Below are 13,856 nucleotides of genomic sequence, written 5' to 3'. Positions count from 1 at the left end.
AGGGAACAGCCTGTCCTTCCGTAGGCTGCGTAAGCAAATTTTCTGCCCTTGGTTCTTACAGATTGTCAGTAACCTTATACTTCATTTGCTTTTCTCAAGTTCCCTGAAACGTTGCCAGCAAGAGTAATATTCAGAAACAACACGGGGTTCATTTCCATGAAACACCTGAGGCCAAGCACGACGCGGCCCCGCAGCGTCAGTGCACACGAACGTTTGCTGCGTCACCGTAAAACCCCCGCGCGCCGCTACCACCAGCTCTTGCGCTCCAAGCCCAACAATCCCAACTTTAAGGCACATACATTTATTTTGTTTATTGCTTCAGCTTTTCCATTACGAGGTTTTCACTGTTTTAAGCTGGAACCCATTAACGCACTCTTGAAGCGTGAACTATGATTACGCTTGGTAACCTCTGAGCTTTAGGAAATGCTCCCGCTCAGGCTTCACTGCACCCGTGATTTAAGGGTAGCAATTTTCCCTTCTCAGCTGATACAGAAAGTTTAGAGTGTTATGAACAACCAGTTTAAAAAAAAAAAAAACAAACAACAAACAAAAAATGTGTTTGCCTTCAGTTTTAAAAAATTAAATTAAACAAAATCGCCAAACTAAAGAGACCACTTGATCAGAGCTGAACGGGACCACAGTCCTGCGGACCCCCTGCCAGCTCCCACCTCTCCTTTTCACTGACTATATCCTTCCCTTCCCTTCATAAGCCTTTTTCTCTTTGACGTCCTTGATTCAAAACCCTTCATACAGTTCATGTTAGAATGAAATAGTTCTGCCCAGATTTCTGCCTTTACCTTTTCCACTTGCAGTTCCAGTCTTTGGGTACCCCTGGTTTCCAGCAGTCCTGCTGGGAGCTCTCCTCTTCACGATGCCGCATCCACCTCCGATACCTTCGCTATCTCCTGTATGCCAAGCCCCCGCCACAGCAGAGGGAAGCTTTGTCCCAGGAGCTAGCGGGCCAGATGGGTTTCCAAAGCGGCTCATTCCAGAACACCGTAACTCCAGACACGGGCAAACTCTCCAGCACGTCCCGGGCAGCACACCCATCCTGTGCCAGGCCCCTGGCCTCCCTCTGGCATTCCAAACAATCCAGATCCGATTATTTTAAACACTTCATAGTCAAAAACTCTACCACGTTACAGAGGCTCCACATAGAAAAACATTCCCCAAAAGCGGCGTTTCTGTGGCCTGTACCAACCAGCAAGAAGCGGCTGGCGAGCCCGGCTCAGCACTGCTACTCCCGCGGCTTACCGCTACCGTCAGGGCCGAGCCCCAGGCCTCCAGCCTGCCCCTGCGTTCTCACAGAATCACTAAGGTTGGAAAAGACCTTTGAGATCACCAAGTCCAACCGTCAACCCAGCACCCCCACGCCCACTAAACCATGTTCCACAGTGCCACGTCCACGCATTTTTTGAACATTTCCAGTGATGGTGACTCCACCACCTCCCTGGGCAGCCTGTGCCAATGCCTGACCGCTCTCTCCCATACAGAAATTTTTCCTAATATCCAATCTAAACCTCCCCTGGTGCAACTGGAGGCCATTTCCTCTCGTCCTATCGCTGGTTACTTGGGAGAAGAGACCAACCCCCCCCTCACCACAACCCCCTTTCAGGCAGTGGTAGAGAGCGGAGAGGGCTCCCCTCAGCCTCCTCTTCTCCAGACTGAACCCCCCCAGTTCCCTCAGCCGCTCCTCATCAGACTTGTGCTCCAGCCCCCTCCCCAGCTCCGTTGCCCTTCTCTGGACACGCTCCAGCACCTCAGCGTCCTTCTTGTAGTGAGGGGCCCAAAACTCAACACAGGATTCAAGGGGCGGCCTCACCAGTGCCGAGTACAGGGGCACGATCACTGCCCTAAGATTCTAGCATCTTCTGTGCCGGTTGTTTTGATGGTCTCGCTATGTGCCTGCGATTCCATCATCGGTTTGTTCGTTTTCACAAGCTAACCGATTTAATTAGTTCAACTTTTTTTTCTTTCTTTCTACAAGCTACTGCAACAATGCTTACTCCCACCGACATGCAGCCAGTCTATTACCAAGCAAACCCTTCTGCATCCCACTTTTCACTCTCATCCATCCCATTCATTCCATCTACAGAAAAAAAACCCACCAAACCTCTCAGATTTTTTTTCTTGGTATCAGTAAATATTTTAATCATTTCATACATCCTGCCAGTAGAATAATGAGAAACCACCAAAACCAAATGGAGTTCTCTAAACTTATTTTACAGAATTGTAATTAGCCTTTTTCCCCAAGATTTATATAAATTAACTCTGGTTTATGTTCACCTTTTACGTATGAGCTATAATTTTGTTCCAGTTTAAAAACACTTAAAATACACTTAGAGCTGTGTTAATGGGAGAGGAGAAAGTTGCTCCTCTGAGATACAGAAAGAGGCCACTTAGGTATCCGCAGAGAGGGTAAGATGAGCCCAGCCAAATTACCTATGCTGACATCAGTCCTCAACTAACTTAATGCAAACAAAAACATTTCCTTAAAGACCACAGATGTTCCACCAGTGGCACAGAAGAAGATTTCTTCAGATTTTTAAAGAGCAGCAATGATGTCTTTTTTATTTGTTTGTTTTTAAAGCCAACTGATGGGTCAAATATTTTCCCCAACAAGTTCAGATAAAATCCCGTAACTTCAGTGACATGATGCAAAGAAAAACGCTGCCTATCCAACTATACAAACTTCAGATCATTTCCCTCTTCAAAACATCCAGAAGAAGGGCTTGCTGACAATATTTATTTCAAAACTTGTTTCAATTCATTAGCTACAGCACCTACTCACTCGAGTTGTTGTTAGTACTACAGACACGAATCTCAAAGAAATAAGGACCAAGTTGCTACCATCCCACAACAGCCTTACAGTGCCCTGAAAACTATCCTTGTAGCATTCCTAAAATAACCCCAGGCTTACCAGGAAAAAAAGGTAAAAAACCCACAACAAAACACATCTAAAAAGTACAAATCTCTAGAGGCTGTTTTATGCCTCTGGCAGCCAAGAGCTTCTTGGTCTTCATGGTTCCTACAGTGCGTAGAAAATAAAACCCTCTGAAGTATTCCATTTCCGTAGTTATAATAAGGTGACATGAGGACAGAGTTTCAAACAATTCTGGTGTTGCCTTAAACCACACATGTAATGCAATTTTAATTTGGTTTTCATATGTCTAAATTATAGATTACTGCTTTGCCTTAACTCATGATAACACTAAGCATCTGACACGCAAACGTCTCTGCTTCAGAGAAGTGGGGACTTCAGCTGTGAAAATCCACCTGTGAAAAAATGTACCGGTATTGATGAGAGCTCCATAGGACTTGGAATATCCGATACATAAACATAAGCTGCATTTTTTACAATGATGAATTAATACAGATCAAATCTTCTCTGGTCTATCCACAGAGTAACATTTTTTAAGCGTCAAGAATTGCGTTTTGTTATTATGAAAATCTAACAGGAATGTTCAAAAATACTTATTTTCAGTGCCAGAGTTCAAAAATTCTACTGTTTGTTCTCACCACTGAAACATTACAAGACTGAAAAGATCCTTGTCTAAGTAATTAGAGTAGAAAACAAACTGTGGCGGTGGCTAGTGATGCTATGAGTTCTGCACGGAAGTTTCTCAAGTCATTATAACTCCAGCAGCCACGCGGGCGACAGCGGCCCGACGTTTGGGGAGCTCTCATCCCGAGACAACACTGCAGGGCACGTGAAACTCCTAATCTACATCAAGTTTCATCTCAGCTGAATAATTTATAAACTCTTATATGCACTGATGGGTAAAATGTCGTGGTGGTGATGGTCCCTCATCACACATCCTCAGGCTGCTACGACCTCACTTCACTGTATGACATGCAAGTGACAATTGGCTCCAGGGACACACCGAGCAGGGCTACGAGGGCGCATGGAGCGCAGCGTCAGCACGCCAGTGCTGCAAGCAACGCTCGGCAACATATTGCCTCTTGGCTAAGAGCTGCGGAATGAGGCCCTCAGATCCTGTGTATGCATAAAAACAAAGGAGCACCAATCTTCCATCTACGTTTTCTTGCTGTGTTCATAAAGAAATGCATTCATGGAAGTGAGAGGAGCAAAACAAGGTGGTCCCGAACTAGGCTGTAGCTGTAAGCAGAACTGAAACAAAGCAGGTTTAAAACAAACAAAGTCTAGGAGGAAATAAATGAACAGATAGGTGTTTATTTGCATATTAAGAGCCAATTTCCGATAAAAACAATACTTCGGGAAAAGGCTTTTTCTGTTGAGAAGTAGTACGATGTGTACTTGCATTTAACCTCAACATAATATATACTGGAGTATAAGAAAATCCAAGCTTTCTGAAGTAAGTGGCCACACAGCTCATATTAAACCATTTTTATCTAAATAAACTATCAAGCAAAAAAGTGCCTTTAAAAAGTTTTACAGAAAGTATCCTGCAAGTTGTTACAGAAAAAGAGTTAAACTTTTAACTAAGCGTCAAGAAAATTGCTGTTGGTTGGTCCAGGCACTCACCCTCTAAGGGCTCAGAGCCCTGAGTAACCAAAAGGCTGTTCTCCTCCAAATAAATTAAGATGAAGAAACAAGGCAATCCTTCTGTTGCAGGGGACGGAGGAGAAAAAGATCAGAAAATATGGAGTAGGAGAGACCATAAATACTCTGAGGAGCTGGCTGAAACTCCAGAAACACAGAAGAGAGCTAAACCATACAAGCCAAAGCTTGTAGGAGGGAAGAGAACTATCAGGAACCAGAGGAGAGGAGCTCGCAGGGCAATCACCCGCTGCCCATGCCTGCACACAAACTCACACGCTCAGGTGACGAGCGTCCACAGGTCCCACTCCAAGTGATGACGGGGTGCTCCGCACCACAGAAAGTTGGGCTGGAAGCTACAGGCATGGACAGAGAAAGACGGGAGGGAGAGGCAAGGCCAAGAGGAAAAGAAAGATGTGAAAATTGACTGAAAAAGAGAAACCAAAGGATCAGTTACTCCATTTGCACAGAAAACGTTTCAAACTCATAGTACCAAGGCTATGTTCCATATAAGTGCATTAGCAAAGACAGGGATGACATCGAATCAAATCAAGGACACACTATCCAAGCTCTATTTTTTTTCTGAGGAGCTAAAAAAAAATAAATTCTTTAATTGCATGGAGGTTTCAACTCAAGATCTTGGAGATCAAATTGATGTCACTTGGAATCAGAAGATGGTGTTACAGTGATATTGGTTACAGGTAACTAAAACTTGCATCATGTGCCTGTGGGACAACAGCAGAAATAGAAATGGGACTGAAAAATGACTCCAAGTCTTCTGCTCTAACCCAAACAAACTTTTACAGAGCCAACATATCTTGTTATTATGCTTAGCATTATTAGATTTTATCTAAACAGCAGAAAGAAGAACACCACAGAAGTCTAGAGAAAATAAATTACTGTCTACTGTCGTAAGCCAAGTTTAACATGCACCTGGGATCTTAAATTAAACTGTGTTCCTTCAGGAACAAACATTTTAGAAGCTTAGACGTTAATTCAAAAAACCTTATTTTCTATAAAAAGTACATTATCTCAAAAAGCATCCTTTTTTAAATATCCTCTATAGATACATTACCCAAATACTCCGTATTTTCCCCATCAGACCCTCCTGCTACACAAATGGGTAACTGTGTATGCATTCTAGGACTGGGAAATTGTTAGGATGTGCATAAAATTTCTATTACAGGAGAACCATATACATCTAAATCGTTAAGTTTAGAGCTCGCTGTCGTAGTGACTTCATAATGCATCTCCATTTAAGAGTCTAATACCACAAAGCGCATTACAGACAATTTAACAGATACTGAGAAAGTTATCATCAGAATTACAAAGACTATCAGAATCTTGCTGAGATACATTTGAATTATTTAATTTTTTTTTGCTTTAAAATGTCGCATTGGTATCAGAGGAATTTAGTTTAACCTAAGTTTGAATGCTGCTTCTCCTGACAAATACAACCCATCTGTGGAAGCAGATCGCCGTAAGACTGATGCGGAGTCGCCTACTGTCCTTTATCTTCCTCCAGAGTCACAGAGGCTCGACAGCTGGGACTGCTTTCATTACCGTTTTCCACACTCCTCGCTGCTTAGCATATTCACCACGCTTCCTTAAGGACACCTGCATCTATCTACCTCAGCTTCTACAGTTCACCATTCCAGAAAGCATATGGTCTCCAAGGCAGGGACCATTTCTTATGGTGTGCTTCCACCATGGGATTCTGCCCTGTGCTGGCACCTCCAGACACAACTGACAGAGGAACAACCATCATCTTCCCGCGAAGGAGAATCGTGGTCTCTCTTGGACACGTTTCCAAGTATCAGCATAGTCTTGAGAAATGCTGTTGACCTCTACAAGAGCCTGCACGGACGAGCGAATGGCTCACACACTGATCCTCAGGTGCGCTGCAGAAGTTCACAATGCTGGGCGTCCTCTCTCGCTTACCCGCCCTTCAGCAGCTCTTCATGCAGGAAGAGACACGCGTCGATTACTTCACAGGCGTCTACGCCATCCCTTTTGCCTTCGGAAGCCAAAAGCAATGGAGTCTCTGGGAGATGAGGGGTGCGTGAAACACCAACCGGTGTGTGCAACGCAAACCGCTGCGGACACCCCTTGTCCTCAGAGAACATCTTCCAGGAGGAGACGGAGTTCCGAAACCTGCCTTCTCCTGCGGGTCACTCCACAGCCACAGAAAGTACCCCCCTGGGTTAAGGCTGACCTTCAGAAGTATTCTCCTTCACGTACCCTCAAAGCTTACCTTTCTGATTAGTCATAAGGAATATGACATCACTGTGCTCTGATTAAATAGATGTATCATTACGCTGTCACATTCAGAACAGCTATAATTACAACTGAGTCAACAGCCCATTTTCAGACTATTGTCCTATACCAGTTTAAAAGCAACTAATTAAAAAAATTCTGGAACAGATATCTACATAAATCTAAGAAATTTTGAGTATAATCACGGAGAAAGCAAATGAAAAATCAGATGTTCACTGGTCTATGGCAAGAAATGGTTCTAGTTTCAAAACAGTATAATGAAAATAATTGACTTTTTCAAGTTAAAAAGTAACAAATTCGACTATTTAAAATTCTGCCATCAGTTATTTTGCTGTAATACGTATCATTATGAAACACCTGTCATAGAAACAGACTTGTGGTACAAAGCTCAGATATGAACAAAATGGAACAAACTCAGATATAATTCAGCCCATCGGCATGTTTAACCCTATGCATGTTTCCCTTCAGAGTTGCAGAACAACATGAACACATCAGTTTAAAAGTTTGTGGGGGTTTGCAGGAGTTTTGGGGGGGTTTGTTTTGCAGAAGGAGGCTATAGGTGCTTTTTCTTTTGTGGTTTTAAAGAACTTTTAGCTATGGACTGGATTGCAAAACCAGTTAATTGGTTTTCATCAGCCATTACAAAACATAAAAGGAAAGAAAAAACTAATGTCCCCCTCCCCAACATTTTATACCATTTCATTTATGAATAGTAAATGAATGAATAAATGGCTTGACTGCTATGGCAGCAATCCACTGGGTATCATCCACAGAGCTGACGCAGGGGGCTGGAAAAGCCTTTACAGGTTTTTTTCATATTATTATTTTGCCCCTGCCAAAGCCTTATGTGAGTACAGGGTTTCTTTTTTGTGGTTTCTCACTTTGGCCCAGACTCTACAGAAAGAGCAATCTCAGCTGAAGAACCAACGTGACTAAGCATTCCCATTTTTTAAGCCATGTTCCACGCTCAGATCTCCTTAGTAAGGGTGATACAGGTAAGCCCAGCTTAAGTAAACTGCTCCTTTCATATTTAATATCTACAGAGTAAGAGGGGAAGAAAGCAAGAGCCTACACGCGTACTCGAGACACAGATGATGATACAAACGGGTCAACATTTGCCAGCAGGAACTCCAAGGTGAGGAGCTGCAATTCCTTGGCTGAGCACACGGAGCCCATCGGCCCTTCACGGCAAGGAGTACCTGCAGCTCCGCTTCACCCGACGGCGGGGTGGACTCAGCACACGTGAAACAGCCAAAATTTGGCCACACGTCCACCCACATTTTTACACACTGATTTTGGCAACTGCCTACAGAAGCCCCAAAGTCCAGCATTTTCGTCCCCGCGCAGAGCGAACTGCCATTTACATTTTTGTCAGACATGAAAGCCAAAGAGGGAAAACCATCCCACGCAGGGGCTCTGCACACCCAGCTGCGCTTCTTGTGCCTCTCCACACCATCACGCTGCTTAGACTCGTAACTTTTTGGGACCAAAGTCAAGAACAAATGTCTTGCTCCAAAGTCAATGCTGTATCTCATGATGTCAAGAGAGCAGATGGATTTTGCCCGCTGCCTTCCAACCCTGCCGGCTTTCACACGCAAGAAAGTTGCACAGTCTTTATTCTAGCCTGTATGAGCTGCAGTATAAATACAAAGTTGTAATAAATGAATACATGCCTGGCCTCGGGTTTATAAGGCAATTCCCACGTCTTAGGTGACTCCTTCACAGCAGCATTAATAAAATACCAGCAACTTGGCTATTTTCCTGACCGAGAGTACCGACTAGTAAGAGTTTGACAAATAGTGTATTTTTTTAAATTTCTTTAAAGGCTTTTATGTCAATAGATGGGTTTCCTCAAATGTTCTAGATTTCATTAACTCCTTTAAAAGAAGCAGCTTTCTTTTTCACACATTTTTTTCCACAAAAATACTGCATCTTCAGACACACAAAATAATTTGTGTCCTTTAAAGCTAATTGTAATTACATAGTTCAGCTAAATAATTAACCAATTCCACAATGCTGCACAAAGGAAACAAGCAGTACAGCTTCATGCAGCTTGAAAATTAGAACATCAGTGGGTTTGTATACCAGTATTTTCAAGTTAGCAAAATATGCATGCAGTCATAAAAATGTTACACTTCAATAACACTTGCTTCATATTTATAGGCTAAAAAGCAAGCTTTATACATTTCATAAGCAAACGGCATTTTTTATACCTCCTGTTAATTTGTAAGCTATTTGTATATAAAACAATTCCAAGATTTCAAGGTCGCCCCTTTCCCGTTTAGAAATGATTCCACGAGAACAGTCCATGCCCAGCCAGGAGTCCAGCCTCCCACCCGAGCAGAGCTCAAGGTTTGGGAAGCGAACATGCAAATAGCACCACGGCTGTCAATACATGTCAGAGAAATGCAGCACTGACAAAATCTTACTTACTTTGGAAGCCCACGGTTGCAGGCAGTTGGCGTAACACCGAACAAGAAAAGCCATTTCTTAGGCTGGGGAAAAAGAAGTTTCCTTTCTCAAAGAAAAGCCACAGAAGAAAAATAGAGAGTAAAATCCCTTCTGGATTCTCTTTAAAAAAGCATAAACCAAAGCAGCAAACGTACGTGTGTGCAACTTCTCAGGCTTGAATTTCACACTGAATTCGATTACAGCTTCCACTGTATCTGAGTAGTTTTCAGTATTGCAGTGAGTTAGCAACAGCAGCAGCAATTCCTATAAAAATGTTCCCGTTTTAACAAGCACATAAATTCAAATCAAAATGTTTCCTAGCTTTTCAAATACAAATATCCATACGTTCCCCCAGGCAAGAGGCATGTACCCAAAAAGTGCTGCTAAAATTGAATTAACTCGGAAATGGATTAGAAATGCAGGTTAAAGCAACAATACATTAAAAGGTGAGATACGAATTCTTCAAATTCCTTTTTTTTTTCCTCTTCACTAAAATGCATTTACGAGTGGCTTATTTTCAGGTCCACTTTTCGGAAACTTCACATTCGTATTGTAGATGAAATTTTGCAAAGGTTCTTCAGCATCTTAGGCGATTCAGGAATCCCACGCCCTGGATATTAAAGTTTCTTCTTTATACTCTTTGTCCATCATAACTGCAAAAACGGAATTAGTGTCCAGATTGTAGCTCCAGGATATATGATCTAACAGGTTCGTACAGTGGAATGTATTAAAAGCCTCTGCAATACAAACCCTTTTCTCTTTTGCCCCCCCCTCCTCCTTTTTTTCATGCAGTTTACAACTCTGCAGTGTTGCTTAGTATTCTAACGCATCAGTCGGATGCCACGGTTAATCCACGCCTAGCCTTTCCAATTAAAACATTTCTGTAATGCACACCAAACAGCACATCCATGGCTACAGCAAGACCGGCTGCTGGAGTCCTAATTCCTACTATCCCTGCTTGCTTCTCAGCAGCTCCCTCAGGAGAAGCTCCCATCGATTGGATGCTCCGCAGCAAGATGAAATATCTAATAAGGAGGAAAGAGAGTGGGAGGGGAACCGAGCTAAAAGGATGACATCACCTGTATAGAAAGCCTTTAGAAACTGCATTAGATCAATTGGCTACTGTATCTGCAGATGCAGCCAACAGAGCATCTTTATTGACCTAACATAAACACGCACGTCGGTACAACAACTGCTCAGCAAAACACCCCTGCTCCACATTACCTTTTATATCATTTTATGATCTATTCATGCATATACTGCAACTCTGCAGATTTTTCTTTTTCTAAGATTTTTTTTTAATTAATCTCATGTACCTATTAACACTTGCAACAGCATTTCGGTGGATTATTTCTCATCTTTGCATTCACATTTAGAAATAAGCAAAATAAATTTATCTGCAGACATTCACATGCCTGCACACACAGATACACCCATAATCAGTTCAGAACAAAATAATTTCTGCTGTTATGTATGTGACTCAAGAGCCTCAACATTTTTACCTCATCCTACATGCTCATTAGGAGATTTCTGTCTCGAATGAGAAGTAAATTTCTTATTGAAAGGTGATGTTTATAATTCTCCTAATTTTCATGGTTTTGAAACCATGTTAAAAGTTTTGGTGGGTGGGGCTTCCCCCCTCGCCCCCCTCAAGACCAATTCTGTTTATAATAATCAAAATTGCCTTAATTCTGCAGTCATCAATTTCATTTTATAATTTCTTTTTGCAAGTGAAAACTGCAGTATTTGCAAGCGGCTTAGTACCTTGGACGGCAGCCCAGCCTGCTGGAGAGCTGCTCCGAGGAAGCACCTACGAGATCCCACACCTTTGAGCTGGGACTGCCGCGATGCTTTCAATTCCTCGAAGGCGAATGACTCCTGCTACTCTGCAAGAAGGGAGGGACGCACGGAAGAGAAAGAGAAGGGACAGAGGGTGCTGGCGCTGTGAAAGCCATTATTTCGTACTCTGGATCATTTACTTCATCTGCAAGAAGGGGAACTCACTGTTTCCGCTTTCCTCTCTTTGGAAAGGATTGTCATCGCCGTATCTCTCATTATTCCCAGTCTGCATGAGACTCCAGGGTCACTCTCCAAAGCCAAACTAGCCCCTGCCAGCCATGCCTCCCGTACAGAAGAGGAGCTTCCAGGAGTGACCTGGTGCCAGCGAGGGCCAAAACCCCCGTTTTTTCTGTTTGTTTGCTTATTCTTGAGTGTTGAATGGGGCAGTTGAGGCAATCCACAGCAAGCTGGTTTTCATCCACTGTGCCGAGGGGCAGGTGGAAGAAGATTCTTACATTTTGGAAGCCAAGTTGCACCAACAGAACACCCCACCCCATCTCAAACCACAGGCTCCTTTCAGCAGTCATCCAGAAGTCGAATTCTTCCCAGCATGTAACCCAAGTTACGACAGGATTTGCGCCTTTTTTTAAGAAAAAACCTTCCCCGAGCACCTTCCAAAACGCTTAAAAGAAAAAAAAGAAAAAAGGTATTAAAGGTATTGATGTCTGAATTCACTTAGCTGCTATCAGACAAGGAAAATGATAATAGATGCAACCAGGCTTCATAAATATTACTGTGTTTAATTTGCATTTAAACATAAAAGAAAAAATGAACTTCATTCCTGCACTTGCAAAATTTGCAAACCCAAAGTCTGTTTGATTTTTAAAAGCTGAAAGAATTTTAAATAACTACTTCAGATTTTTAAAATGCACTACACCAGCTACGTAAGTAGCTGTTTCTTTTACTGTTCCTTCAATAGTGAACAATAGGCTAGAGATGTCAGCTTCACCTTACGTATAACGGTATTGCATCTTTTCTAATAATTCACGAAATTGTATTTAGAAGTATCTTAAACATCAAGTATAATGCCACACTGATAAATCTTCAGCAGCAAGGAACATCCAAATACTTTTATGCAGTGTTACCTGTACTGTAGTTATCACCATCACAATTTATATCAAGGAGAAAAGAAAACCCACCCAGCTAAAGGAAACCTCTCCCTGCCTGCACGCACACCGATAGCGCACAAACTCCATCCCTCGGCAAACCGGGCAGATATTCATCTCCCAGCCGCATTTTAAACCCAACGCATCGTGCACAAAATCCGATCTGCTAGAGATTTTGGCGCGGATGCCGTATTTTACAACTACTGTAAACACGAGCTCAATAATGGGAACAAAATTCTGTTTCCTACTAGTTTTGCCTTTAAGTGAAGATGACATCATCCCTCTGCCCGTCCCGCCAATGAGCGTGGCGGCGGTCCCGGGGGGCTGCAGCCGGCTCTGCGCAGCCCTGCCCGCCCGCGTGGCCCCGAGCGGGGGAAAACCTGACCTAGTTCCACACCCCAGCTTTTGGGGCAACCCCCCTCCTCGCTCCTGGGTCTGTCAATGCGCTCAGCGCTGCAGCCCAGCCTGCAGCACAATGCTGTAAGTTTTTGTAAATCGTCTGTTTAACAACAAATCTCAAAACTAAAGCAACTCGGAGATGAAAAACAATCCGATAGGAAGGCTGCTCCGCAGGGATCGCAACCGAAACACTTGTGCGGAACCAGGCAGAATCACAAACAACAAATCGCCGGTCTCATTTTAAGCCAGACTCATAGTTTTCAGAGAATCTTAAGGAAAAAATCCTTTGGTCTACAATCTCTGAATTAAAGGTGGTCTTTGTTTCTTAACAGCGTTTTTTTTCCAGGCTTGAAATCTCTCTCTATACATTTCTATGCATCACATTCCCTTTATCCTCCCATAATGCCATCTGAATCCTGCCGACAGTTAAATAAATCCGCACATTCCAATTGTCTAACAAGAGTAAGTCACTGAAAAATGGGATGTTTTTAAAAGGAAAGTAAGGCCTTTCATGATTTAAATGCACATTCAGTTAAGCAGGATTAGGGTCTTATTTAAGGACACACAAACCGAAGTTCTGCAAAAGCAGAGAGCACTCGCAGCCGACACGGCAGGTACCCGTCAAGCAGCACTACTCTTCCTGGGCGGTCAGAGACAGACAAGCCCATTGTGCAGCGCCAGCGCGGAGGACGCGTGCCGATTGCAAAGCCATCATGGCACTGGCTGAAAAGGCAGAAGCCACCGGCGTGCCAGCGAGCCGAGGGGCCTGGGCTCGCTGACTTCTGTCCTTTTTTTGTCCCCAGAGCCAGGCGACCGCTGGCACGCTGTCCCCCACCAGGTCCCGCCGCAGCGGTGCTCAGCTGTCAGCAGGTACCCGAATTTGCTCCCTGCCTTGTGAGAACAGCGGCTCGGGCGGCATCCTGCCTCCGAGCCCACGGGGGGGCTGAGGAAGGAGACCAGCTGCTTGGAAAGCAATCTGTCCTTTCACGCGCGGGCAAAGACGTTTCAGGCTAAAATAACTCATTTTAATACAGTTTTGCAAGTGGGAATTGCCAAGCGCAGCAGCCTTAATGCGGAAATATGTTAGCATTCACGGCACCTGCATCAAGAGGTTATTTCCATGTATTCGAGTGCTTTAAATCCTTCTGGAAAGGCAGGCGACGGGGAGCGCGGGGGGCAGCGGGCAGAGCCGGCTGCGGCGCGAGCCGGACACAGCCCCTGCTAGGCTGGCACAGGCTGCTTGATCCCATGTCCCTGGCATG

General features: G+C 43.8%; 1 protein-coding gene across 1 annotated transcript in view; it reads right to left on the bottom strand.

Moving 5' to 3' along the window:
* The window catches only part of RAPGEF6 (Rap guanine nucleotide exchange factor (GEF) 6), a gene marked incomplete at its 3' end in the record, with an annotated part of 47,198 nt that extends 37,912 nt beyond the window's left edge, over positions 1-9,286 (bottom strand). Inside the window, exon 1 of the mRNA XM_010282219.1 lies at positions 9,233-9,286. Coding sequence (XP_010280521.1) covers positions 9,233-9,286 — 54 coding nt within the window. The remainder of the gene's footprint in view (positions 1-9,232) is intronic.
* Between the last annotated feature and the right edge of the window lie 4,570 nt (positions 9,287-13,856).

This window comes from Phaethon lepturus, unplaced genomic scaffold (genome assembly GCF_000687285.1).
Source record: "Phaethon lepturus isolate BGI_N335 unplaced genomic scaffold, ASM68728v1 scaffold1032, whole genome shotgun sequence".
In the NCBI taxonomy this organism is placed as follows: domain Eukaryota; kingdom Metazoa; phylum Chordata; class Aves; order Phaethontiformes; family Phaethontidae; genus Phaethon; species Phaethon lepturus.
This window is presented reverse-complemented; position numbering and strand designations above follow the sequence as displayed.